This window comes from Martes martes (genome assembly GCF_963455335.1).
Source record: "Martes martes genome assembly, chromosome: 13".
Classification (NCBI taxonomy): Eukaryota; Metazoa; Chordata; class Mammalia; order Carnivora; family Mustelidae; genus Martes; species Martes martes.
This window is the reverse complement of record NC_137901.1, coordinates 84,308,923-84,335,097: the sequence shown is the minus strand read 5'-3', so window position 1 is coordinate 84,335,097 and position 26,175 is coordinate 84,308,923. Positions and strand designations below refer to the sequence as shown.

The 26,175-nt window shown below is 38.2% G+C and overlaps 1 protein-coding gene across 16 annotated transcripts in view; it reads right to left on the bottom strand.

The window, feature by feature from the left end:
• ATXN2 (ataxin 2) overlaps window positions 1-26,175 on the bottom strand; it is a 113,572-nt gene that overhangs the window by 9,737 nt on the left and 77,660 nt on the right. For 5 of the 16 annotated variants that reach the window (XM_080822111.1, XM_080822118.1, XM_080822113.1 and 2 more), the window contains exons 15-21: window positions 17,897-18,201; window positions 16,506-16,569; window positions 15,775-15,927; window positions 15,324-15,390; window positions 4,408-4,592; window positions 3,958-4,090; window positions 318-371 (exon numbers count right to left, since the gene is read on the bottom strand). In XM_080822111.1, the coding sequence (XP_080678237.1) occupies window positions 318-371; window positions 3,958-4,090; window positions 4,408-4,592; window positions 15,324-15,390; window positions 15,775-15,927; window positions 16,506-16,569; window positions 17,897-18,201 (961 nt within the window). The remainder of the gene's footprint in view (window positions 1-317; window positions 372-3,957; window positions 4,091-4,407; window positions 4,593-15,323; window positions 15,391-15,774; window positions 15,928-16,505; window positions 16,570-17,896; window positions 18,202-26,175) is intronic. The other 11 variants (XM_080822112.1, XM_080822104.1, XM_080822114.1 and 8 more) reach the window with 3 other exon arrangements.

Sequence of the window (26,175 nt, the reverse complement as noted above, 5' to 3'; positions counted from 1 at the left end):
GGATTTAAAAAAAAAAAGGCAGTTCAGCAGAAGTTTCTCTGAACAAGGAAAATATTAGGCACTTCTAAAACAGTCGTCACATGTTTGCTTGGTATGCAAAAATTAATTTCTGACGCAACTCAATTTTTAAATTAACTCCAGCTTTCTTAAGCTGGGTTATTTTTTTTTAAACTCTGCATTATTTACAAATATACATATATTCAACAATTTTGTCTGGCACAAGGAAAATATTGCTCAACAAGTCTACTCCCTTAACATGTATTCTTTAAAAAGTGTTTTACTGTTCAATTAAAATTAGTATAAAAAACCCAACTCACTGGCAAAGTAGAAAGAAGGGCTTGTCTCCTTGTTGTATGGTAATTTGGGACATGCTGAATTTGGGAAATAGAAAGGTAAATTAGCCTTCTGAGGTGTGCATTTTCCTAATTTTCTGGAAAGGTTGACATATTTAGTAATTTCTTTTTGTATTCATGCATAAATCATGTTTCTTATTTTACAAGAGATGACAAGCACTTTAAACATTGCTACAAAATTATACAAAGGACTGAACCAAAAGACACTTTCTTCTGTACTTATGTGTCGAGTTCCACATTCTGGCTTGCTTAAATAAAAGGTATAAAATCATTATCTAATCAAAGACCAGTATGGCATTCCATTGAACAAACTGAATATAAATAACGTACCAAAATAAGAGAATATTTACCAAGTTTAATCCAAAAGACTCAAACAATTTTATAAATCATGAAGAGAAACATCATTATTCTGTAAGATATTTATTAGGCATCTGGAAGTGAACCCAAAAATTTAGAAACATAATAATGGTAATATTAAACATGGGTATAGTGTCATTTCTTATTAAAATGTCTACATAAATCTGTGTGTCTCTAAGTACATTTGGAAGGATATGCACCAAAATGTTAACTGGTGGTTGTCAGGTGGAGGGGATAATAGGTGTATTTTAAATCTTTTTGCCTCATGTATTTTCTCATTTGCTTGCATTAAACTACCAAAAACAAACTCAAATTAACTCAAAGAGGATTCTAGATCTAATTCTTCCTGACGGCTTCAGTTAGAAAAGAAAGTTTCATTACTACTATTTCTGAAAGGGAAAATACCACTGCCATAGAACAAAATTAGGTGAACTAGAAGACCAGGAAACAAAAAGTAACTTCTTAGGAGGGAAGGGGCAAAGGCAATGATTTAAGTTAGATTAAGGTCAGAGATGAAGTTTCTGATCAAACTCCTTTCTATAACAGCTAGAAAGAGAACAAGGTCAGTAACTATTTAGAATGTTTAATATCTCTAATAATTTAGCTGTTCAATAATCTGTCAGCATATTTATATTAAATACACCAACCATTTAAAGAAAATAATCAGTCTTTCATTTTGTAGTCATTAGTGTCCTTTCTATTCTTAAAGCCTTTTGCTGTGGCTGTTAACAATGAATGAATGACAAAAGGGTGACATAACTGTCGCCAACATCTGGGTGCATATTCTTTTATTTGCATAAAAAGTTGAAAATATTTAGGTAGAACGAAGCTTAAAAATAGACATAATTCATACTCAAAATACTTGGTTCCTTTGGGAATATGAAATATAAATTGTTCAAGGGAAGTAAGTATAAAATTAGCATTTCTATGCAACAGATTTAAAAGTACATTATTTTAAACTAAGACAAAAGTGTCTATATCTGGCATAATTAAGTCTTGGAAGATCGAAAATAACTGAAATAAATTACTGAAGAATTAATGAACTTGCTTTACTAGATTCAATTATGGTTTATGATGGCAAAGAATAAAATATTTCATTTTCTAGTGTTCTTTTTAGAGTATGAAATATCAAAACGAGACCCTGAGTAAACCAGCAACAACCATATCAAGTCCATAGCCTCACCCCAGCCTACCCTTATCAACAGATGTCAATTAGATACAACATGTGTAAACTGCAGGAGGAGTTTCAGATCTGGCTGAGCAACTTTCTCCCAGCAATAATAAAGAACTAGTCTTAATGACAAATCATTCCAGATTTCACTGGACATTAGATCTAGTGTTTTGTCTGCAGTATTTCCTATTTACGCACACTTGAATTGACTTCAGGGTCCAAGGACACCTACTTTTCAAATGGAAATGTTTTGGGAAAACAATTATAAAACCATTAGTATATCAAACACAGTATTTACGATACAGGCTATTTCAAACCAATGAACATCCATCCAAAAGACAAAACCAAATGCTGGCAGTTAGTGAACACACTGAGGAGAAAGATTCTTCTCAACATCACAGTATTACTACAATGTCTCAGAAGCATGGGTACACAAACAGCTATTCTCTAAAAAGTAATGGAAATTTTAACTCAAAAGTTTTAGACCTTATTCCAAGGGGAGTATGCCAGAAAATGGGAAAGGAGAAGTGTTTTTTCTACTTTTAAAATCATGATGTATTTATCAGAAATATATTAAAAATCTTAATAAACTTTTTCACATAAGCCTTTAGCAAACCAGAAAATTGTTAAAATGTACACAAACTGTGTAGAAGCATGTATGATGAATACACTTTTATGCAATTTCATACATACTTAGTCCTGGTTAAGACAAGCCAATGAAAAGCAATCATAACCAAAATCATAAGCCAAAATCAGTCTGTTGGTATTTTTTCCAATTAAATTATGAATGAGTTTCTTGTAAGAAAGTTTCCCCAAACGTGGCAATTACACCATTTTAATTTAAAGGGCATAATCCACAGCAGAAGGTTTTAAGTGATAATGTATAAGGACTGGGTTTAAGAATTTTACAAAAACAATGCCTTTAATCATTTAACATGCCTATCACTGTGTGTGTGCAGTGGGAGCATGCCTCCGGGAAGAAAGCATGAGCAGCAGGTCATGGATGACAAGAAATTTGACTGCTGCTGCCTGAGTCCTATTCCTATGAACCTACAGAGTATCATATAGCTATAGTCATTAAAAAAGTTTTAAAAAGTTTAAAAAAATGCAATGTCCATGTAATTACTTGTAATGGTACTTTCTTTCTCATAGTGGTATACTTCCCATTTGTGTGAATAAATTTAAATTTCTCTCCTCCCACTCCAAAAAACGGAAATGCCAATGGGAAAACCTAAATGACAGTACAGGAGTACGCAGGAAAGTTCAAATAAAACTTACATCTTAATGAAACTAGAACTAATAAAAGTTTTTTGAAAAATATGGGTCCACTCACTGACTCTATTATTATAAGATATGAGTGGAAATGTCATTTTAAATTCTCAACATTGAAAACCACATTATTTTAGTACTTTAGATAGATGCTAAGGTGAGCTGCACAAAACTCTCCAGCCACAAAACTAAGATGGAGATTTTTGCCTATTATTCCTTTATATATTGTTTTAATTATTTTACATAGGATACTTCTCATTTTCATTTTACCACTGCTTATAATGATTATATTTAAAGTGTGACTCATGTTTAAAGGAGACCCAGTATCATATTATTTTGACCTCTTAAAATTAGCATGAGGCAGACACACAGTAGCATTCATTTTAACAAACAGCAATAAAAATATGTAATGCCAATGACTGCCAGAGGAAGGAGTGGAGCAGAATGTTTTCTTGCCAGAGAGGGCTTTCATTGTGTCAAAACTTTCTTGCATGCCTTAGGCAGGCCATACCAAACTGCTGTAATACTGATGAGGAAGAGGAGGAAGATGCCTTTCTCCACAAATGATACTTTCCATTATATAAGTCATTCAATTTCACTTAAAATAAGGAAAGATGTTTGAACACAAATTTCAGCAATAGAAGTTGAAATGATATGCCAAGACTTAAAGGAATGGGTTAATCTTTTCTTTAGACTCTTGACCCTCATTGGTATAAAAGGCTAAGTTATTCTTCAAGTTTCTTTTCAGAGCTTTAAAACAAATTAATAGTCACTCACACTGAAAGAGACAAACAAAATGCTTCCTACCATACATCGCATGCGTCTGCTCATGAGCCCCGTACTGAGTTGCTGAAGAAGACACTAAACCAGGCTGGGCATGTGCTGGCGGTGCCATCATTCTAGCATTACCCTGTATCACAGGACTATAGACATGAGGATGCTGTGTTCAAACAAAATATAAAGAAAACACATTAAAGTATCGAACAAAGTCAGGCAAATTTTAGTCAGACGTCTTAACTCCACACTTTCCAGGTTTACAGAAACAACTCTGAAAATCCTAAAACTGTTTTTGGCTATTTCCTTTGAAATACTTACGCTGATCAGCAACCTTCTTATACTAAAAAGGCCCCCAAATCCTTAGCTATCTATCTATGACACAGAACACAAAATATAAAGGAAAAGCCCTTTACCCTATTAAAGATTAAAACTGAAAGTTATTTAAATGGAACAAAAATTAAGAGGTCATAGCAGCCTTACCTGAGACTGATAGTGTGGCACATGCTGAACAAGAGGCTGATTTGGAAACTGCTGAGGACTATAGGCAACATATTGTGTGGAATAAGCTGGTGGGGTGGCCACAATCGGGGGGCCCGCTGCTGAGGCTGGGTGCATCATGGTGCTCTGATGATGCTGGTCCTGCCGCTGCTGGGGCATATTTGGTACTGAAGAAAAGATGACTGAGTATTAGAAAATACCCTCTCCTCAGAATCAGACACATGCACATAGCATCGGACACATGCTCTTACATGTGTCTCATGTAACCTCAAACACCAATGCCCAACCGTCAGTTTGCACAACTCTGACTCATCCTTCAAATGTCAGCCTGAAAGCAACTTCCTCAGAGATTCTCTCCAATGACCCCCAGATCTGAGTCCCTGTAAATCGACACTTATAGCACTATGAAAAGTTTCCTACATACTACTTTCTGAGATAATCCCTGTTTGACACACCAAATTATGCCATTTGCTACAGAAAGCTATTAGAGTTATTTAAAGAAAAACAATAGTACAAGAAAAAAGCCAAAATAGACCCAACACTAAGCTTTACTCTTTTCCCATCACTGAATTCTTACACAATTTCTTGCTCTTTCTCAAAACACAGCAACACATACTACCATGCAGGTTTCTAATAGTTGTTTTTAAAAATTACTGTAAGTCTTTTATTATTTTTAAGATTTATTTATTTGACAGAGAGAGAGGGAGCGAGTGAGCTCATGAGCAGGGAGAAGGGGCAGAGGAACGGGGAGAAGCAGACTCCCTGCTGAGCAGAGAGCCCCAGATGGGGCTCTCAATCCCAGGACCCTGAGATCATGACCTGAGTGGAGGCAGATGCCCAACTAGCTGAGCCACCCAGGCAACCCTACTGTATGTCTTTTATTATTCCACACAGATTTTTGCCTCATGGTCCTTCCAGTATTAAAATTCTAAAAATTAATTAAAAATTCAGCTAAAAAAAAAAAAAAAGAATTCAGCTCAACTGGGGCGCCTGGCTGGCTCAGTCAGTAGAGGATATAATTCTTATTCTTGGGGGTGTGAATTCAAGCCCCACACTGGGTGTAGAGATTACTTAAAAGAAATTCAGGGGCACCTGGGTGGCTCAGTCTGTTAAGCATCTGCCTTTGGCTCAGGTCATGATCCCAGAGTCCTGGGACTGAGCCCCACGGCAGGGAGCCTGCTTCTCCCTATCCCTCCTGTTCATGCTATATATCACTTTCTCTCCCTCTCAAATAAATAAAATCTTTAAAAAATAAAAATTTAGCTGTCACCTCCTCTGTAACATCTTTTCCAGTTCCCCCAAAACAACGAGCTGCATACTCTGTGTACCTTCTCCTCATTTGTCTATTAGAGCACTGCACTGACTGTTGTCTGTAACGGGTGGGTGGTATGATGTCAACAAAGCCACTCGAGGGAAGGAATCATGAACCACTGCTTACAGCACGGCAGAAGGCACAAAGAATGTATAACTTGGCATGTTCATAAAATCATCAGAACTAATTACACAAGTAATTACTAATTTAGAGACAGAATTTGTTTAAATATTTGAATTTTCTTGCTAAAAATTTAATGACTTGCTGAAATTTAAGAGAGCTGGTAATATAGAGTTTTATCTATTTAGAGAAGGAAATGTGGAAATAGAAGAAATGTGTATACAGTAGTATTTTTCTGAACTTGATCTTGAGAGTCCATATACTGAAAAAGCAATTCCTTTCAGTAAAGCTGCCCCAAACTCCTATAACATTTTTAACAAATGAAAGTTTACGATTTCTTTTGATACTTGATTATAACCCTTTTTACTATTTGATACTTGATTATAACCCTCATACATTAAAATAATTAAGTAAAAAAGCCAGTCGAGTGTACCATCTTTTTTAAAATTAAAATTCTAGGAACTCCTGGGTGGCTCAGTCAGTTAAGCATCTGCCTTCAGCTCACATCATGATCCCAGAGTCCTGGGATTAAGCCCCACATCGGGCTCCCTGCTCAGATGGGGGATCCTGCTTCTCCCTCTCTCTGCAGCTTCCCCTGCTTGTACATATGCAATCTCTGTCAAATACATAAAGTCTAAAAAAAAAAAATTAAAATTCTAGTTATACACACAGAAAATGCTTGAATATAATTTTAAAACATAAAAAATTCTACAATACAACATAAAATCCTCCATCCCACTATTTACATACATTTTTTTCCCACTAACAGCAACTGTGTGTGGCCTTCTAGATTATTTCCTATGCATTAGCATATATGCCTATGTATTTATACAGACATATACTTGGGTTTATGGCTTATTTTCTTCCTTAAACTGAATCTATCTTAATATTAAACTATAACTTAGATGGACCATAGTTTAATGATTTCCATATGGCCAACAAGGGACATGCGGCAATATCTGGAAACATTCTGGTTGCCACAAATGGGAGAAGGGGAGTACTACTAGCATCAAATGGGTAAAGGCCCAGGTACCTGGGTGGCTCAGTTGGTTAAGCATCTGCCTTCAGCTCAGGCCATGATCCCAGGGTTCTGGGATCTGGTCCCACATGGAGTAGGGGGCTTGGGGGGAGTGTCCCTGCTCAGCGGGGAGTCTGCTTCTCTCTCTCCCTCTACCCCTCCCCACTGCTCATGCTCTCTCTTCTCTCTCCCTCACTCGCTTTCTCCCTCAAATAAATAAAGTCTTAAAAAAAAAAAAGATTTTAAAAGTGGGTAAAGGCCAGGTATGCTAATAAACCAAAAATATCTGTCCCAAAATGTCAACAGGGCCAAGGCTAAGAAATTCTGTTCTACATTAATCAAGTTCTTGACTTTGGCATATTTTTTAGAACAACAAAATTTTTCTCACAAATTGCAAAAAAAAAAAAAAACCATTACATTTGTACCAAGAAGACAAAGTGGTTTTGTGCAAAGGCTTTACTATCATGCAGGAATGATGTGCCTTATACAATCCATGACTGCGTTTCAGAAGCAAATCCTTGACAGATAAAAGAGCAGGATACAAAATTAACATAAAGACAGAAATAGCCTGCATATATAGTACTTCATAAACTTACTTCATAAGTAACTACTTAAACTGCAGTGGAAAACACACTGGTTTTATAACAATAAAAAAAGAAAATACCTAAGTATAAACTGAAAAAATACACACTATCTTCTAAGAGAAACTTTAAAAAAACCACTAAAGATACAAAAGCAGATTTAACGGAGAAAGGCATAATTGTTCCTGCATAAGACTAAATAAAAAGACAGCAATTCTCTCCTAATTTATAAATTTAATATCATTCCAATAAAAATGCCAACTGGAGAACTGAATGTTAAAAACAATGAGTTTGTACTAAAAGAACAACAAAAACCATCACTGGCCAACCTTTAGAGGATAGTATGAAATCAACTAATTATTTTGAGAACTTTCTTGAAATGATAACATTTTAATTGCACAAACTATACCTCACAGTAACCAGTTTTTCTCTTTTAAGATTTTGTCAGAGAGAGAGAAGAAGAGAGCACAAACAGGGGGAGCAGCAGGCAGAGGGAGAAGCAAGCTCCCCGCTGAGCAGGGAGTCTGATGCAGACTTGATTCCAGGACCCCGAGATCATGACCTGAGCCACCCAGGCGTCCCTAAAAATTTTCTTTATAGAAGTATTCCAACTAATAATTGAATAAGAGATAATAGACAATGTCACCATTTTGCAGCCCCTTAATGAAATGATGGCTCTAGGGCTAGACAATGATTGTCAGTGGTTGCTAAACAGAGAAGGGCTGGTAGGAAATGCTATCCTGAATAGATACAGCTATTCTATTATCACAAAAAGGTGACAGCATATGAATCCTAATGACAGTATACACTTACCTATGAAACATTCTAGATTAAATTTAAAAAACTACAACCTGATCTTATCAAGCCTCTCTAGACATCTACTCTCAGTTTTCGAGCACTACAGAGAACAGACGGCTACTTTAAACACCACCAGAGATGCAATTCCTGAAATTCAAATTGTAAGAAAGAATATAGGACAAAGCAGCTAGATTTAAGTAAAATGTAAAGGGGGGGAAAAAAAAAACTAAAGGGAAAACTTTAAGAGAGACTTATTAAGAGAGATACATCAATCAAAAAGGTGGATTTGGGATGACGGTAAGCTTTCAGTGAGTTGTAACCACTGATCACATATTTTATATACGTATAAAACAAATAATAATGTAAAAGCTTCAAACAAAGAGAGAATTACCAAATTACCAAATGTGACAGAGACAGGCTGAGCAAATGCTGTTAGAAAAATGGTGCCATGGACACCTGGGTGGCTCAGTCGGTTAAGTGGCTGCCTTCAGCTCAGGTCATGATTCCAGGGTCCTGGGATTGAGTCCCACATTGGGCTCCTCGCTCAGCAGGGAGCCTGCTTCTCCCTCTGCCTCTGCCTGCTTATGCTCTTTCTGACAAATAAATACATTTAAAAAAAGAAAAAAAAGAAAAAGGTGCCAACAGACTTGCCTAAAACAGGGTTGCCACAAACCGTCGCTCTGGAAAAAAAGCAATACCTGTAGAGTGTAATTAAAGAAGTACGCCTGTACCTAACACTGTAAGACAAGGCTCCGCCCTAAGAACAGGAGCAATGCAAGGGTCATGTCACTTAGAAGACTTAGCCAGTGCAATAAAGAAAATATACAGTGATTGGCCTATAATTATGTACACAGAAAATTCTAAGTCTAAAAGAAGCTACTAAAAACAATAAATGTATTTAGTGAAGAGGCAAGACACAAAGTCAGTATTAAGAAATCAAGTGTATCTCTATATACTTGGTAAACAATGTTAAAAATTTTTAAAACACTGAAAGAGCAGCATAAAAATATAAAATACCAACAACTTCTCACTCTGAAAACTGTCACTTAACGATTTCTAAATGAAATAGATACTAAGGAAATTAATACTGCAAAGAAATGTTAAATTTTATTATTACACAATTAGACAACAAATATTTTTAAAATATATTATACACATTATAGCAAAATGTAAATAAGCCCACTCTTAAGATGGGCCACTCTGATCCTGCCTCCCGGTAATCACACTCTTGTGAAGTCCCCTCCCACTGTACCAGATCTGCTCTGTGTGATCTACAGTATACCGCAAAAGTTATGTCATTGCCAAGGCTAGACTGTAAAACACACTCTAGTTTCCATTTAGATCAATTTCTCTTTCTGAATACTCATTTTGGGAGAAGCCAGCTGTCATGTTATGACCAGCTCTACCCTGTCAATATCTCTGAATCTGGAAACAGATCCTCCAGCCCCATTTAACCCTTCAGACCCTATAGTTCTTTCTTTTTTTTTTTTTTTTTAAGATTTTATTTATTTATTTGGCAGGCAGAGATCACAAGTAGGCAGAAAGGCAAGCAGAGAGAGAGGAAGGGAAGCAGGCTCCCTGCTGAGCAGAGAGCCCGATGTGGGGCTGGATCCCAGGACCCTGGGATCATGACCTGAGCCGAAGGCAGAGGCTTAACCCACTAAGCCACCCAGGTGCCCCTTCAGACCATATAGTTTTAACCAATATCCTGACTGCAACTTCATAAGACACTGAGACAGAACCACCCAGTTAGGCTACTCCTGATTTTCTAACCCTGAGAAACTGTGTGAAATAATTTATGTTTGTTGTTTTAGGCAGCTAAGGTTTGTGGTAATTTGTTAAAAAATAGATAATACCGGGGCACCTGGGTGGCTTGTCAGTTAAGTGTCTGACTCTTGGTTTCAGCTCAGGTCATGGTCTCAGAGTCATCAGACTGAGCCCTGCAGGAGGCTCCACACTCAGCAGGGAGTCAGCTTGAGATTCTCTCCCTCTCCCCTTTCTCTCTAATAAATAAATATAATCTTTTTTTTTCCCCGAAAAAGGGATAATACAGTCACTATTTTTACAAGGTTTTCAATGGAAAAGAAAAAGATGCAAGCAAAAAGTCACTGTAAAAATCTTGCAATGTTAACTTGAGCTAGATGTATCAGTATGAATTTCCCAATTTTGTCCACTGAAAAGGCCAAGACACAACAACTCAACAGCATACCCAAAGACCAGAAAATGGTTTATAAATACTTTTTCTGCAAAAAGAATTAGGATTCCTTGAAGGAATGCAGATCCAGGTCGGAGTTTAGACACAGATTAGCCTGAGATATCTTATTTACGGCAGAAACTATGGAAGCTATCAAAGACAAATGAATAGGGGAGTCTGGGTGGCTCAGTCAATTAAGTGTCTGCCTTTGGCTCAGGTCATGATCTCAGGGTCCTGGGATTGAGCTCCGTGTCGGGTATCCCTGCTCAGCAGGAGTCTGCTTCTCTCTCTGCATCTCTTCCCTGCTCTTCTGTGCTTTCTCTCAAATAAACAAATTAAATTTTAAACAACAACAACAAAAACAAAGACAAAGGAATAGTACTAAAAGGACACAGGAGCCAACTGGAAGGGATTGGCATTGATTAAAAGATGGGGCAGGGGCACCTGGGTGGCTTAGTGGGTTAAGCCTCTGCCTTCAGCTCAGGTCATGATCCCAGGGTCCTGAGATCCAGCCCCACATCGGGCTCTCTGCTCAGCAGGGAGCCTGCTTCCCTTCCTCTCTCTCTGCCTGCCTCTCTGCCTACTTGTGATCTCTATCAAATAAATAAATAAAATCTTTAAAAAAAAATAAAGATGGGGCAATAGGAGCAGCAAAAACCTGAAACGTACGAATATACAAAAGTATACGAAAATCCATGCATTCATAATATTTTTAAAAATAAGAATAAAAGAAAGGGGAGACAGTCACATCTTTCAAAACAAAGCAATTTTACTAGACACTACTGAAAAGTGTCAAGGGCAAAATTGGCACTTAAGGCAATTTTAAGCCCTTAAATTTAAGCATTTATTCTTACTTTCCTATACCAACTATTTGAGGATAACCATATCCAGCCCTAGTTGAAAAAAACAGCCCCTTACAGGATGATTCTAGCTAATACATAGAAAAGAAATGCTAGGAATTCAGAAATTACTGTTTTCAAACTCCTAACTGCAATTTTTTTTTTTTTTAAGATTTATTTATTTATTTATTTGACAGAGAGAGCGATCACAAGTAGGCAGAGAGGCAGGCGGGGGCGGGAGGGGAAACAGGCTCCCCAGTGAGCAGAGCGCCCAATGTGGGGCTCGATCCCAGGACCCTGAGATCATGACCGGAGCCGAAGGTAGAGGCTTAATCCACTGAGCCACCCAGGCGCCCCTGCAATGATTTTCAAAATATGATCACGGACCATCAGTATCACTAGGGAGCTGGTTTTATAAGTTGTACTAGAAATTTAAATTCTCAGGCTATACCACAAATCTACTGAATTGGAAATTCTGGGGCTGAGGCCAAGCAATCTGTGTTTTTAACAAATTCATCAAGTGATTCTGATACACACTAAAATTTGAGAACCAGAGCCCTAACAAATTACAGAAAACTTTATATCTGGGGAGGGAAGGACTGGGCTATCACCACCTGAGCCCTTAATTTTACCAATTATCAAAGCAGGACCAGATAATGAGCACCTCCCGAACGATCCAATATCATCTGTTAAAGATTCTTAACCATCTTCTGTTAAATATCTCACAATCATCTGTTAAATATTCTTACCTCTCTGCCACAAGAAAATTAAATTAAACCTAATGTAATCAGTGACATCACAAGAAGTGAACAGACCATCTAGAATATAGGACATTCCTATGTAACAACTGGTTTCTGCCTCAAAACAAAGGCAGGGAAAAAACAGCAGAGGAATTACAAAGACATGTAATAAATATAGTACTGTATGGATCTTATTACTTTGATCCATATTCAAAACAAACCAGCTGTAAAAATACCAAGATAATGTGATTGTGGTGATTATTAGATAAAAAGGAATTACTATTTTTTTTTTAAAGATTTTATGTATTTATTAGAGAGATAGCACAAGTAGGCAGAGCAGCAGGTAGAGGGAGAAGCACGCTCTCTGATGAGCAGGCAGCCCAATGTGGGACTTGATCCCAGAACCCTGGGATCATGACCTGAGCCAAAGGGAGCCACCTAACCGACTGAGCCACCCAGGCACCCTGGAATTACTATTTTTATAAAGTGTGATAATTAGCACTCTGGCTAAGAAAAATGTCCATATTCAAAAGGATACACATATAGAAATAAAATGGCATGATGTCTGGGATTTACTTTAAATACTGCAGCAAAGAAACAAAGCACCCCTCAAATAAATATGACAAAATCTTGATAACCACCAAATCTGAACTATGGACAAAGCAATTATGTTGTCACTTTCCACCTTCTTAGCACAGACTATGTTTACAGCTGCTGTTTGCAGTGTGCCTGTTCTACCTTTCTAGAAATGGCTCTACAACACTGGCTGAGGGTCTCTCAGGGCGTGTAACTTCTCTCTTTGGGAAATGATACTGCTGCCTGAAGTTAAAGTGCCGCCCTCACATCAGAGCCATACTATAGTGTTTGCTTTCATTGTAATCATCTTTTTTGTTTTAACATAAAAACACTCCATTGTACTGTTTTAAGTAATCGTTAAAATATCCCATAACCAGGTAGTAATATACGAAAACCTTAATATTGTTTTTATTTAAATTAACATATGTTATTGGTTTCAGAGACAGAGGTCAGTGATTCATCAGTCTTAGACAATACCCAGTGCCCTCCTTAATGTCCACCACCCAGTTGATCCATCCCCCTAACCCCCCCCCTCCCCTCCAGCAACCCTCAGTTTGTTTCCTATGATTAAGAGTCTCTCATGGTTTGTCTACCTCTCTGATTTAATCTTATTTTTTCCCTCTCTTCCCCTATGATCTTGTTTTGTTTCTTAAATTCTACATACAAGTGAGATATGATATTTGTTGTTTTCTGACTTCTCTCGCTTAGCAAAATACCCTCTAGTTCCATCCACATACTTGCAAATGGCAAGGTATTTCATTTTTCTTTTTTTAAAGATTTCATTTATTTATTTGGGACAGAGAGAGACAGCGAGAGAAAGAACACATTAGGGGGAATGGGAGAGGGAAAGCAGGCTTCCCACAGAGCAGGGAGCCCAATGCAGGCTCAATCCCAGGACCCTGGAATCATGACCTGAGCTGAAGGCAGACGCTTAATGACTAAACCACCTAGGCACCACCCCCACTGGCTTTTTAAAAATTTTTATTTATTTATTTGAGAGAGGGAGAACACAAGCACGGGGAGAGGCAGAGGGAGAAGCAGACGCCCCACTGAGCAGGGAGCCTGATGCAGGACTTGATTCCAGGACCATGACCCAAGCCAAAGGCAGACGCCTAACAAACTGAGCCAACTAGGCGCCCTTTCATTTTTCTTTTGATGGCTGAGTAATATTCCACTGTATATATACACCACATCTTCTTTATCCATTCATCTGCTGATAGACACCTGGGCTCTTTCCGCAGTTTGGCTACTATGGACACTGCTGCCATAAACACTGGGGTGCAGGTATCCCTTCAGATCACCATATTTGTATCTTTGCAGTAAAACATAACAATGTGATTGCTGGGTCATAGGGCAGCTCTACTTTCAACTTTTTGAGGAACCTCCATACTGTTTTCCGGAGTGGTTCCACCAGCCTGCATTCCCACCAACAGTTTGAGAGGAAGATATACCTTAGTATTAACCTCACTCAAAATGGCACTAGAAGAACCTTTCCTCCATCTGAACTTTTTTAGATCCACAGAATAAGATTAATCCTAAAACTAGATAACTTTAAATTATCTAAGCTACAGTTCTTTCAGCATGTTCCAGTGTCCAAGGCAAAGAATACCATACTTGTTTTAAAAAAAAAAAAAAAAGTAAGAATTTTAATCAACATCAAAAAATGATTACTTCAAATACTTAGGAAAGCTTATTAATTTAAGAAGTGGAAGTTTTAGGTCAGGAGAATATTGCTAGGCATTGAGTAACTTACCAACTAGCTCTCAACTACCTGGACGGCAAAAAAGGACACCCTTTAACATCTGCCCACATTAAAAGATCTCCTTTTAAGATCAATAGGTGTTTTTTTCCCATGAAGACTATTTAACCACAAGTCTAGAATATTAGATTACAGAACATTCTTATTTTATTATTTTTTTAAAGATTTATTTATTTGAGGGTGGGGAGGGGCAGAGGGAGAGGGAGAGAGAACCCCAAGCAGACTCTACAGGGAGCCCAACGCAGGGCTCGATCTCACAACCCTGAGATCATGACCTGAGCCAAAACCAAGAGTTGGATGCTTAACCGACTGTGCCACCCAGGCTCCCCACAACATTTTCATTTTTAAGATGAGGAAACATCCCTCTACCATGAAGATTTTGATGATTTCTGAAATGAGCTGCCCTCAGCTCAAAAAGAAATTCCGGATTTGGGGGGGTGGGGGGTGGGTTGTATGTTACTATGAAACAAAAGGTTAACAACCTGGTAAATTAATTTAGCAAACACTTTTCAAATTTAGTAATGAAAACTTCAAAATTCAATTATTCTTTCTGAAAAGGATCTTAACAATCACAACTGATGAACATTTTCTCCTCCCCTAGTCTTGTTTATTAAAATGCATCTGAGGGCACGTGGGTGGTGCTGTTTGTTGAGCATCCGACTCTTGGTTTTGGCTCAGGTTATGGTCTCAAGGTTGTGAGATCAGCTCTGCTCTCAGTGAGAAGTCTGCCTGAGTTTCTCTCTCCCTCTGCCCCCTCCCCTTTCTCTCTCTCTAATAAGTCAATCTTGGGGGGGGGAAAAGCGCATCAAATACCTTACCTAGTATTGGGTATCACAAGTCAATGTAGATAGACGCTGACCAAAAATGAAAGCTCAACTACAAATATTCATTCATTATAAATTATTTCCCAAATTCATGCAGCATGCTGACTACAAGCAAACACAGGCAGGATTATTCTCACCTTTACCTGCTCTATATGTCTTGGCTTGATTCACTGGCATGGGCGTCATAGGTATAGGATATAAAGGCTTGAGGGAATTAAAAAAAAAAAAAGATTAGACTTTCCAGATAGTAAGAATATATTTTACTCTTTTCTCTTAGTTGTATATTGCTAGAGAGCTAGCTCTGAGGTTTCCTGATTCTCCAGGAGTTATTAAAAAAATAAAATCACCCCCACACCTAAAAGAACAAACCCCAAACTGCAGTAAACCTGAACTGCCTTTCTTTCTCACCAGAAAACATTCTCAGATTTAGGTTATTATACTAACAACACACCATGCCATCGCATGCCTCCCCCTTTCAAGTACTTTTGTTTTGCCACTACTGCCTTAAAGTCACCACACACTGACAGAGTGCTTGGTGTGAATACAAATAACTAAGAGGGAAAACGAACATCAAAATCTAGGACTTACTTGCACGCCTGGGCTCACTGGGACTGGATACATCATATTTGGTGCAAAACAAACAGGCTGCGTGTAAACTGGAGCTGGCTGTTGGTGGCCCACCATGGATGGGCTGGGCTGTGCTTGAGGACGAGGTGAAGTTGGGGTGGTAGAAGGCTTTGGCTACAAAAATAAAAATCAACCAGCTTAAGGTGAAAAGCTAACTGTTATTTCAATCTGAAAACTGATCTTTCCCATCCTTCTAAGCTCTACTTGCTTTTAGTGCCTTTTAATGAAAAAAAGTTTTAGAAAATAAATTTCCACGTTTCAAATGGAAAAACACTTGGGTAGAAAGTTAAATTTGTCAATTAATTTATTACAATAATCTGCCAACTTGTCAATAATAATTTAAAAACAGTTGTGATTTTTAATGAACTAAAGAAAGTATTTTTAAAATTTACTAAGTGTCTTACAAATTCAGTAGAATAAAAATAGTTTATCTATAAACCTGAGAGCCTAGCTTGCCAGCCAGTCAGACTCAAAGATTTATCCCAGATCACATTTAACTGACAACAAAATAAAACAAGAAATCTTTTCAGTGACTCAAAAATATTCATGAATGACCATATAAGAAAAAGGAACTTAAACTACAAGTTGTTTCAACATCCTATAAGATGTCAGGTATGTGAAAAATACTATTACCAATAATAAATTAATTTTTTTAGAGACAATGATTACTTCAAAGAGAGAAATAAACTTACCTGAGAAAAGGAACGAGGGTTGAACTCTTTTGCATTAGGATTCAAAGTTGATTTTCTCACTTGCCTAAACCAGGGGAATATTAAAAGGGGCCAATAAAATCTGCATGGAACTTGTGTTTCTCTCAAGTCTTCTACACTTTTTTAAAAAATTGCTAAACATACATTAAACAATTCTTACTAGATCACGAATTCTCTTCATTAAAATGCATACATGTATTTCCCACACCTTAATCAGATAAAGACATGCCCCAAAAAGGCAATTTTTTTAAAGAGTGGGGGCACCTAGGTGGCTCAGTTATTTAAGCATCCGATTCTTGATTTCGGCTCAGGTCATGATCTCAGGGTTCTGGGATCAAGCCCCGCCTTGAGTTCTGCACTCAGTGGGTGTCTGCTTGAGGATTCTTTCTCACGCTCTCCCCATCCCCGAACCATGCATACGCATGTGTACAACAAATAAATAAATAAATCCTAAAAAAAAGTGTTGATATATAATTCTTCTCTCAAAGGCAATCAACAAATCAACTGAGAAGATAAAATATCACTAAAGGCAATCCCTAATATACCGATTCTCTAGAATGCAGTATTTTCTACCCCCCCCCCTTTTTTTTTAAGATTTTACTTTTAAGTACTCTCTACACCCAACATGGGGTAGAACCCACACCACTGAGATCAAGTCGCATGCTCTGCAGACTGAACCAGCTGGGTGCCCCCTAGCATGCAGTATTTTCTAATGCAACCAAGTGTTTTCCTACATACCACCTTGGGAAGAATCTAATAAAAATTTTTGCCTCATATTAAGAATAAGCACTCTTTGACAGATCAACAGGCTACATTCCAAAAGTTCGGCTGTAAATGGATTGTATGGAACCCAGAACAGATAAATTAACAGTGGTTAGGTTGAAGCTAGCCCACAAAGATCTGTTCAGTTGATAACACATCAAATGTGGAGGATTAAGTTTATCTTAAGAAATCTAACAATTAATAAAATGTTTTCTGACGGAAAACATGCTGAATTCCAAGTAGGAGCACTAGATACTTCTTTCTCTTCTTGGCAGCAGCAGTTCTTGGTTCTAGCAGCAGGGCTAGGAGGGGGGTACTGACCTGCATTCAGGGGATATACTTCCCAAAACTCCCTGAACATTTACAGAAAAAAGTTCTTCTTAATTTAGTCTAGATTTTGGCCATGGGGAACAAAACTGGGGAAGGAAGGAAACAGAGTACAGAATACAAAGACTTAATTTACTTAAGAAGTCATCTGTTTACAGTCGTTTGTAACCTGGGGGGTACTCAGAAAGCAGTCCAAAAGTCTAGATAGATTCCTGAGCTGAAAGCCCCTGTACACTCTAAGAAAAAGTAAGTAACAGGATGAGCTCAATTCAAAGTTTACTCACTCAGCTGCATCTTTCTTCTCCTCTTTATCATCCTTCTCTTGTTTACATCCTGGACTGGAAGTCTGAACCCCTTGGGATGTGACCTCAGGTCCCCTCTTGTGCTCCGTGTTACTGAGGATTGAAGGGGAAATGCTGGGACTGTTCGGTTTGCTGCTGCTACTGGTGCAATTGCTGCTGCTATTTTCAATGAAAGAATCCTTAGCATTTGGTTCAATTTTGTCTTTGATCAAATCTCTTGATTTTTCTCCCTCTCTATTTTTGTTTAGCAGTTGATCCATAGATTCAGAAGTAGAACTTGGCTGTAACTAAATAAAGGAAACAATTATATTTAAATATTTTAAATAACTCTATAATCAATTTTCTCCATGAGTATAAGCAAACCAATACTATTTATAAGCATGAGATACACCAAATAAGGCTTTTTACATTTTAAGAATAATGCACTTATTATAAAGCAATAACAACAACATATATACAACACACCCATAGTCATCTAGGCACTCGAATGTCCTAACCTCAAAAGTTAAATATTTACTAACTGCCTACCATGTGTCAGAAATTGTACCCTCTGGGTATGGAAAATATGAAATAGTTCCTATCCTCACAAAGCTTACCACCTGGGTGAGATCAGATACCTAACAAAAATGTGGTAAATGCTATGGGATCCTAAAGGAAAAGCAATTTATAGAAAAAGGTTTCTCAGTGGAAGCGCCATCTAGTCTAAGGCATAAAAGTTTGGGGGTGGGGGTAGCCTGGAAAATGGAATTATCTAAGCTAAAGAAACAACATGTTTAAAAACCCAAGGGAAAGGGAAAAACAGAAAAGTACTAGTAGACTAGGAGCTGGGCCTGGACTGCAGAAGTGGTGGGTTGGCAAGTCAGAAGCAGGTGGATTCAGAGGGATAGAAGGTTGGTCAATTAGATCTTCTAACCTTACTGAAGAAGGAAAGTGCAAAACACAAGTATCAAGACGAGTAGAAGGCAAAGATGTTAGTGAAGTAGGTGCTGGGGTTTTTAAGTTTACAGGCTAGAAGAAATCAATGCTACTACTGTCTGAAGATGATTGATTTAAGATGCCATACTCTAAAGAAAGATAAGAGAAGCAGCTGAAGGAAATGACAAGAAAAAGAGAAGGAAAAAGACACCAAGTAGAAGCAGCCGAAGTGGCAATGTGAATACAGCAGCAGCCCCAGGCATCAAGAAGGGACTGAGTGGGCTGGACAGAAAACAAGTCTCTCCCCAGCCTCAGGATGTGCAAACAAATGTCAAAGTCTCGCTCCTCAGGCCCTTGGCAGGCTGGCATCTTGGGGGCATCTCAAGCTTCACTACATCACCAATACAGTCACAGAATCCACAAGCAGCTCATGCCAAAAGGTGATGATAGGATCATTTATTTGAACCCAGTGGCAACTTAAGTTACAAACAGGCATTTAATGTTTAAGCCAGCATTTGTTCAGGTAATCTTTAGTAGAAGCTACCTACGTTAACAGACCAACTGCATACTGCAGAGATCTCTTGAGTATTTACAGTAGTCTCTGAGTGAGACAAAAATGAGACTTTTTTTTATGTTACTCATATAATGGAAAACATACCTAAAGTACTCACTATGGTGTGGACACTGTTCTAAGTGATTTACAAACTCATTCATTTAATTGCTACAACAGACCTATGTGATGTAGACACTTATCACCACCTCATAAATGGATAAACTAAGGCACAATTCATGCTTTTCAGCATTCAGCTGTATTTCCAACTGCAGTACACTAAGGAAGCCTAAGTGAAAACTGAGATTTTTTTTCCCCTGAAACTGAACCAATTTTTCCCAATGAAACATAATGTATAAATGTATTGGTTTCAGGCATACACCCCAATTATTCAATATATGTATATGCTGCAAAATAATCAATGTCTAGTTAAGAGCCATAACTGCAGTTACAGATTTTTCTTTTGACAACTTTTAAGATCAATTCTTTTAGGAAGTTTCAAATATTCAGTACAGTATTACTGACTGGGGTCACCATGCTGAACATTACACCCCCATGACTTATTTTATAAATAGAAGTTTTTATCTTTTGACCCCATTCACACATTTCACTGTCCCCTGCCTGTGATAACCAATCTGTACCTGAAGGGTTTTGTTTTTTTTTTTAATATCCCACACATAAGCGAGATCATGCAATTATTTGTCTTTGATTTATTTTACTTAGCATGATGACCACAAAGTCCATCCATGTTGTCACAAATGACAGGATCTCCTTTTTATGCCTCAATATTCCCGTCTGTATCTATATTACATATACATATATATGTGTATGTATTTGTATATACATATATATATACACCTCATTTTCTTTATCCATTCACCCATCAATGGACACCTAGGTTGCTTTCATGTCTTGGCTACTGTAAATAATGATGCAATGAACATGGGGGTCCTGGTATTTTCATTCCCTTTGTATAAATACCCAGAAATGGAACTCCTAGATCATATGGTAGTTCTATTTTTAATTTTTAAATTTTTATTTATTTTTAATTTTTTTTTAAAGATTTGTTTATTTGACAGAGATCACAAGCAGGCAGAGAGGCAGGCAGAGAGAGGGGGAAGCAGGCTCCCTGCCGAGCAGAGAGACCGATGGGGGGCTTGATTCCAGGACCCTGAGATCATGACCTGAGCCAAAGGCAGAGGCTCAAACCACTGAGCCACCCTGGCGCCCCTTTAATTTTTTTATTTTTGAGGAACCTCTATACTGTTTTCCTTAGCACCTACAGCAATTTATGTTTCTACCAAAAGTGCACATTTTGGGGGCTTTCGGCTCAGGTCATGATCCCAGGGCCCTGGGATCGAGCCCCACATTGGGCTCTCTGCTCCACAGGGAGCCTGCTTCCTCCTCTCTCTGCCTGCCTCTCTGCCTACTTGTGATCTTTGTCTGTCGAATGAATAAATAAAATCTTTAAAAAAAAAAAAAAAAGTGCACATCTTAGCCAACACTTGTTATTTTCTTAATTTTTTTTTTTGGTAACAGCCATTCCAAAGTTGTGGGTGATATCTCATTGTGGTTTTGATTTGCATTTCCCTGATGATTAGTGGTAAGCACCTGTTCGTGGACTTACTGGCCATCTGTATGTCTTCTTGGAAAAGTGTTTATTTACATCCTCCGCCATTTTTAGATCAGTTTTTTGGGCGGGGGGGGGGGTGGCACCCTACTCAGTTATAGGAGTTCTGTATGGATATTAAATCCTTATCAGTTATGTGATTTGCAAATATTTCCACCACGCAGTAGGTTCCTTTTCATTTTGGTTTCCTTCGCTGTGCATTATTTTAGCTCTTGTTACTTCTGCTTTTGATGTCAAATAAAAAAAATCACTGCCAATCACTGCCAACGTCAAGGAGCTTACTGCCTAGGTTTTCTTCTAGGAGTTTTTGTTCAAGTCTTTAATCCATTTTGAGTTAATTTTTATGTAGAGTGTAAGATAGTCCAGTTTCATTCTTCTTTAAATTTTACTTATTTGAGAGAGAAGGAGAGAGCGCACATGTGAGCAGGGGAAGGAGCGAAGGGACAGAGAGAATCCCAAGCAGACTGCGTAGCGGGGAGCTGATGCAGGGCTCGATCTCCTGACCCTGAGATCATGACCTGAGCTGGAATCAAGAATCAGATGCTCAACCAACTGAGCCACCCAGATGCCCTAGTTTTATTCTTTTAAATGTGGTTGACCAGTTTTCTCAACACCATTTAATGATGATACTGGCCCTTCCTCATGCCTTTTTTTTTTTTTTTTAAGATTTTATTTATTTGAGAAAGAGAGGGAGAGTGCACAAGCAGGGAGAGGAGCAGAGGGAGAAGCAGAATCCCTGCTAAGTATGGAGCCCAACACGGGGCTCAATCCCAGGACCCCGAGATCATAACCTGAGTCGAAATCAACAGTCGGATGCTTTATCAACTGAGCCACCCAAGCACCTCTCCCCTTCCCATTCTATATTCTTGGCTCCTCTGTCGTAAATTAATTAACCATATGTGCATAGCTTTAGTTCTGGGCTCTCTATTTTTGTATAACTGACCTGTGTGTCTGTTTTTATGCCAAGAACATACTTTTATTACTGCAGCTTTATATACAGTTTGAAATCAGGGAGCATGATGCCTCCAGCTTTCCTCTTCTTTCTCAAGACTGCTTTGGCTGTCTGAAATGTACTACAGTAACACAATTTTTAGGATTATTGGTTCATTTTCTGTGAAAAATGCCATTGCAATTTTGACAGAGACTGCACTGAATCTCTAGGTTGCTTTGGGTAGTATGGACATTTAATGGGAAAACTGAAATTCTTATGTGATTTAACAAACAAGACAATTGATTGCCAATAAAGCACTGGGTTGTTTGTTTTTTTGCTAGTAAGAATTAATATTCACTGAACACATACTGTATGTGTCATGTACTATATTAAACACTTCACATTAGTATTTCATTTAATTCTCATAAGAACAATGAAATTGGTTCTATAATAATCCCGTTTCAGCTTGGTAGAAGTAGGTAACATACTTCAGTGTTTCACATAGGGTATCTGTAAAGGGATGATTCAAATCAGACAGTCTAGTTACCTCTAAACCCCATACTGTTAATCTGTACAGATCAAATTACTAGCAATTCTTATACAAATAAAGCTATCAGCATCGTGCACACAGCTATATTAGATCCTGCAGATGGCTGTCAAGGAAAACAAAAAGAAAAAAGAAAACCACAGAGTACTCTTACCTCTGTCTCAATGAAAGACTAGAGATTTCCGTGAATCACCATAGTCTGAGGCCACGTGTATACTATGAGGATGGCTCTGATAATTCACTGACTGAATAGCAGCAATACAGCCTATGTGTTAGGTACTATCCAAAGCACTACTAGAAACTTAAACACACAAATGGCCGGGCCTATCTATTACTAACCATGTGATTCTTGGCAAATTATTATTTTTTTTAAAAGATTTTATTTATTTATTTTGACAGACAGATCATAAGTAGGCAGAGAGGCAGGCAGAGAGAGAAGGGAGGAAGCAGGCTCCCTGCTGAGCAGAGAGCCCGATGCGGGGCTCGATCCCAGGACGCTGGGATCATGACCTGAGCTGAAGGCAGCGGCTTTAACCCACTGAGCCACCCAGGCGCCCCTTGGCAAATTATTTAATTTGTCTTTACCTCAGTTTCCTAATATACACACTGGAAATAATAATAGAGGCTGCTTCAAAGGGATGATAGGACAATAAAAGATTGATCAGATAAGCACTTAAGACAGCAGAGGATACATAGGCAATATTCAATGTGTAAACTACTAATGTTATTTTACCCTAATTGAAGTATAAAGTTCACCCTCAAACATTTTTTAATACCATCTCCTTGCTTTTCAGAAGTCCTTTATGGACGAAAAAGTTACTTATAAGAGACTTAATGTTACATTAAATTATTCAGGCTCCCAATAGTGATAGATTAGAATTCCTAAAGAGGTAGCGTTCTAATCCTACAACCACCTGGACTTTAAGAGTCAAGCATTAAAGATTTACAGAAAACTGTGAACTGATAATATGAGAAACAAAATGTTTTCTACTAAATGAAGTTACAAGCTTATCAAAAATTCACTAACTCGGGGCGCCTGGGTGGCTCAGTGGTTTAAGCCTCTGCCTTCGGCTCGGGTCGTGGTCTCGGGGTCCTGGGATCGAGCCCCGCATCGGGCTCTCTGCTCAGCGGGAGCCTGCTTCCCCCTCTCTCTGTCTGCCTCTCTGCCTAGCTCTGATTTCTCTCTGTCAAATAAATAAAATCAAAAAAAAAAAAAAAAACAAAAAAAAAAACAAAAATTCACTAACTCTAGGGGCGCCTGGGTGGCTCAGTGGGTTAAAGCCTCTGCCTTCGGCTCAGGTCATGATCTCAGGTTCCTGGGATCAAGCCCCGCATCGGGCTCTCTGCTCGGCAGGGAATCTGCTTTCCCCTCTCTCTCTGCCTGCTTGTGATCTCTGTCTGTCAAATAAATAAATAAAATCTTAAAAAAAAATACACTAACTTGGGGCGCCTGGGTGGCTCAGTGGGTTAAAGCCTCTGCCTTTGGCTCAGGTCATGGTCCCAGGGTCCTGGGATCGAGCCCCACATCGGGCTCTCTGCTCGGCGGGGAGCCTGCTTCCTCTTCTCTCTCTCTGCCTGCCTCTCTGCCTACTTGTGATCTCTGTCTGTCAAATAAATAAAAAATAGTAAAAAAAAATAAAAATAATAAAAAAAAATACACTAACTCTATTGGTGCCTGGGTGGCTCAGTTGGTTAAGTGCCCAACTCTTGATTTCAGCTCAGGTTATGATTTCAGGGTTGTGAGATGGAGCACTGTGCACAGAACCTACTTAAGACTCTCTCTCCCTCCCCCTCTCCCCTTTTCCTCCCCACCTTAAACAAAACAAAACAAAACAAAAACACTAATTCTGAGACAGTGTGTTGCTGACATAAGAAAAGACATACAGAGAGATGTATGGAAGAGAATTCAGAGTCCAGTAATGGAGTTTCCACAAGAGTGAAAAGATTATTCAATTCAGTATCTTTTCTTTTTTTTAAGATTTTGTTTGTTTTAAAGAGAGAGAGAAAGCAAGCACAAGCAGGGGGATGGGCAGAGAGAGAATCCCAAGCAGACTCCACAGCCCCAACACGGGGCTTGACTGATCCTATGACCCCCGAGATCATGACCCAAACTGAAACTAAGAACCTGACAACCAACCAACTCAGCCACCCAGGAAGCACCCCCAATTCAGTATCTTTTAAAAGAGAAGGTGCTGGGACAAGTAAGAGCAACAAGCAGAAGAGTAAATCTGGAAATCTACCTCACACTATATAAAACAATTACTCAAAATGGATCATAGCCCTAAATTAGACTCTCAGAAAAAAATAAGAGTAAATCTTTATGACTATGGATTAAGCAATGGTTTCTGAGATAATGACACCAAAAGCACAAGCGACAAAAAAAAGAGATAAAGTGGACTTCAGTAAAATCAAAAATTTTTGGTTAAGGGTCAACATCTAGAAAGTGAAAAGACAACTGACAGAATAGTAGAAAAAAAATTGCAAACCATGTATCTCATGTGAGACTTGTACACAGAATAAAGAACTCAATAATAAGACAACTCAGATTTTAGAATGGGCAAGGGATCTGAATAGACATTTCTCTAAAAAAGATTTATAAGTGGCCAATGAACACATAAAAAGATGCTCAACATTGTTAGCCAATAGAGAAATGCAAATCAAAGCCACAATGAGATACCACAAGGATGTCTACAATAAAAGAGACAATAACAAATGCTGGCAAGGATGTGGAGAAACAGAAATCCTTATATGCTGGTGACAGAAACCACAATACTCCAGTTGCTTTGGCAAACAGTCTGGAAACTTTCCTCAAAAGGTTTAAGACAGAGTTACCATAGGACCCAGAAATTCTACTCTTATGTATATACACCCAAAAGAAATGAATATATATGTCTACAACAAAAACTACACTAATATTCATAGTAGCATTATTCATAATAGTCAACATATGGGAAAAACTCAGAGACATCAAATGATGGAAAAATAAAATGTGGTCTATTCATACAATGGAGTATTATTAAAAAGCAGTGAAGTACTGGGGTGCCTGGGTGGTATAGTTGGTTAGGTGACCAATTCTTGGTTTTAGATCAGGTCATGATTTCAGGGTTGTGGGATCAAGCCCTATGTTGGGTTTCCTGGTCAGCAGACAGACTGCTTGAGATTCTCTCTCCCTCTCCCCCTCCCTGCACGCTCTCGTGTGCTCTAATAAATCTTAAAAAAAAAAAAAAAAAAAAAAAGCAATGACAGATGCTCCAACATGGATGACCTTTGAAAATATTATGCTAAGTAAAGAAGCCAAAAGGCCAAAAGGCCTCATGTCATGAGATTCCATTCATATGAAATATCCAGAATAGGCAACTGTATAGAGAAAGAAAGCAGACTGTCTAGGACCTGAGGAAAGGGTATGGAAGAGGTGTTTAAAAGCAAAAGAGGAATGACTGCTAAGGGGTATGGGGTTTCTTCTGGGGGTGAAGAAAATGTTCTAAAATTTACTGTGGTAATGGTCGTTCAAATCTGTGAATATACGAAAAGCCACTGAATTGTACACTTTGTATGGCTAAAATGTATGACATGTAAATTTTATCTCAGTAAGACTGATACTACTAACTCATATGCTTCAAAGTAAAAATTTCCTTTCCTTCATAACATGATAAATTCAACATAAGAAAGGACTGAATGCCTGACTCTA